The sequence below is a fragment of the Belonocnema kinseyi genome, chromosome 5, assembly GCF_010883055.1.
Source record: "Belonocnema kinseyi isolate 2016_QV_RU_SX_M_011 chromosome 5, B_treatae_v1, whole genome shotgun sequence".
Classification (NCBI taxonomy): domain Eukaryota; kingdom Metazoa; phylum Arthropoda; class Insecta; order Hymenoptera; family Cynipidae; genus Belonocnema; species Belonocnema kinseyi.
In genome coordinates, this window is record NC_046661.1 from 141,469,605 (window position 1) to 141,471,350 (window position 1,746).

A 1,746-nucleotide genomic window follows, 5' to 3' on the forward strand; every position below is an offset into this window, starting at 1 on the left:
TGAAATTTCTTTTATTTTCTTAAACTATTGAAAATTCTTTTTTTTTTCGTTACAAAATAAATCTTATTTGTTTGAAAATTCGTTTTTTATTGTTTGACAATTAATTTTCTTCATTGAAAATGTAATTATTCAATTTTTTTAAACATTAATCTACTTTGTAGAAAATGTAAATATACTGTTGAAAATAATTTTTTTAATTGAAAGTTTAAAGAATCCATTTTTTTATGTAAGTTGATTTTTTCTTTTATTTAAAAAAAAAGTATTTTTTGATAGAAAATTAATTTCTTTAACAGAAACTGTAATTGATCTATTTCAAAAAAAAAAAAATTCGATTGAAATTTCTTTTATTTTCTTAAACTATTGAAAATTCTTTTTCTTTTCGTTACAAAATAAATCTTATTTGTTTGAAAATTCGTTTTTAATTGTTTGACAATTAATTTTCTTGATTAAAAATGTAATTTTTCCATTTTTCGTGTGAAAAATTCATATATTTTGTAGAAAATGTAAATATATTGTTGAAAATAAAAAAAAATAAAATAAAAAAAAATAGTAAAAAGTGAGACTCACATTTCTGCTTGGGTGGCTGAAGAGGATGGCCACTCTTGAAGCACCAGCCCGCGGGGAAAATGTCCCTCGAGTCGTAGTCGCACCAGTAATCGAAAGCGCCTCGCCATCCGTCGAAAGTGATGTGAATGCTCGCGTCCTTGACTGCGCCGACAGTCGCGGTGCAAATCAGTTGCGGATTCTTCTTGTCAATCGCCTCAAGCTTGTGCCCGACCTTGAACATATTGGACCTCGGCACCCGGGGCTCGCGTTTAAAAACCTTGGCAGGCGCCATTTCCGCCCCGTTCAGCGTCTTCAGGAGGAACATCGGCCAACTGGAGGCGTTCATGCGAAACCCGAGAGGCGGCTGCAACATTCCACCCGACTTCTCGCAATGTCCGATCGGGTGGATCTCGTTGCTGTCGACCAGACGCCAAAAGTCATTTTTGTTGTCGGATCCGTCCAGTCGGAGGCGTAGTCGAGGTCCCAAAACTCCCACGACTGTCGCGATGCAGGTCGAGGTTAAATTTCGCGGGTCGAGGGCTTCCAGTTTCATGCCCATTTTGAACTCGTTTGTTGATGGGATCTCGTGCTAAATTTCCAAAGAGACCATTTTATTTATAGAGCGTGTTAGAGAATTTTAAGAATTTATTGTTTAAGCAAAAATATATAGCATAATCAGCGGGGCGAAAATAAAATTAGCGGGGCGAAAGTTAAAATTTGCAAGGCAAAAATAAAATGAACTTAGTGAAAGTACAATCAGGGGGGCGACAGTAAAATTTGCGGGGCGAAATTAGAATCCACGGGGTGAAAGTAAAATTAGCGGGGCGAAAGTAAAATTAGCGAGGCGAAATTAGAATTTGCGAGACAAAAATAAAATTAATTTAGGGAAAGTACAATCAGTGGGGCGACAGTAACATTTTCGGGGCGAAATTATAATCAGCAGGGCGAAAGTAAAATTAGCGTAGCGAAAGTACAATCAGCGGGGCGAACGTAAAGTCAGCGGGGCGAAAGTAAAATTTGCGAGGCAAAAATAAAATTAACTCAGCGAAAGTAAATTAGGTGGGGCGAAAATAAAAGTAGCGGGGCGAAAATAAAATTAGCGGGGCGAAAGTAAAATTAGCGAGGCGAAATTAGAATCAGTGGGGCGACAGTAACATTTTCGGGGCGAACTTAGAATCAGCAGGGCGAAAGTAAAATTAG

At 37.2% G+C, this 1,746-nt stretch overlaps 1 protein-coding gene across 1 annotated transcript in view; it reads right to left on the minus strand.

Moving 5' to 3' along the window:
• The window catches only part of LOC117173317 (polycomb protein Scm), a 44,721-nt gene that overhangs the window by 26,910 nt on the left and 16,065 nt on the right, over window positions 1-1,746 (minus strand). Inside the window, exon 4 of the mRNA XM_033361808.1 lies at window positions 568-1,135. Within this exon, the coding sequence (XP_033217699.1) occupies window positions 568-1,135 (568 nt within the window). The remainder of the gene's footprint in view (window positions 1-567; window positions 1,136-1,746) is intronic.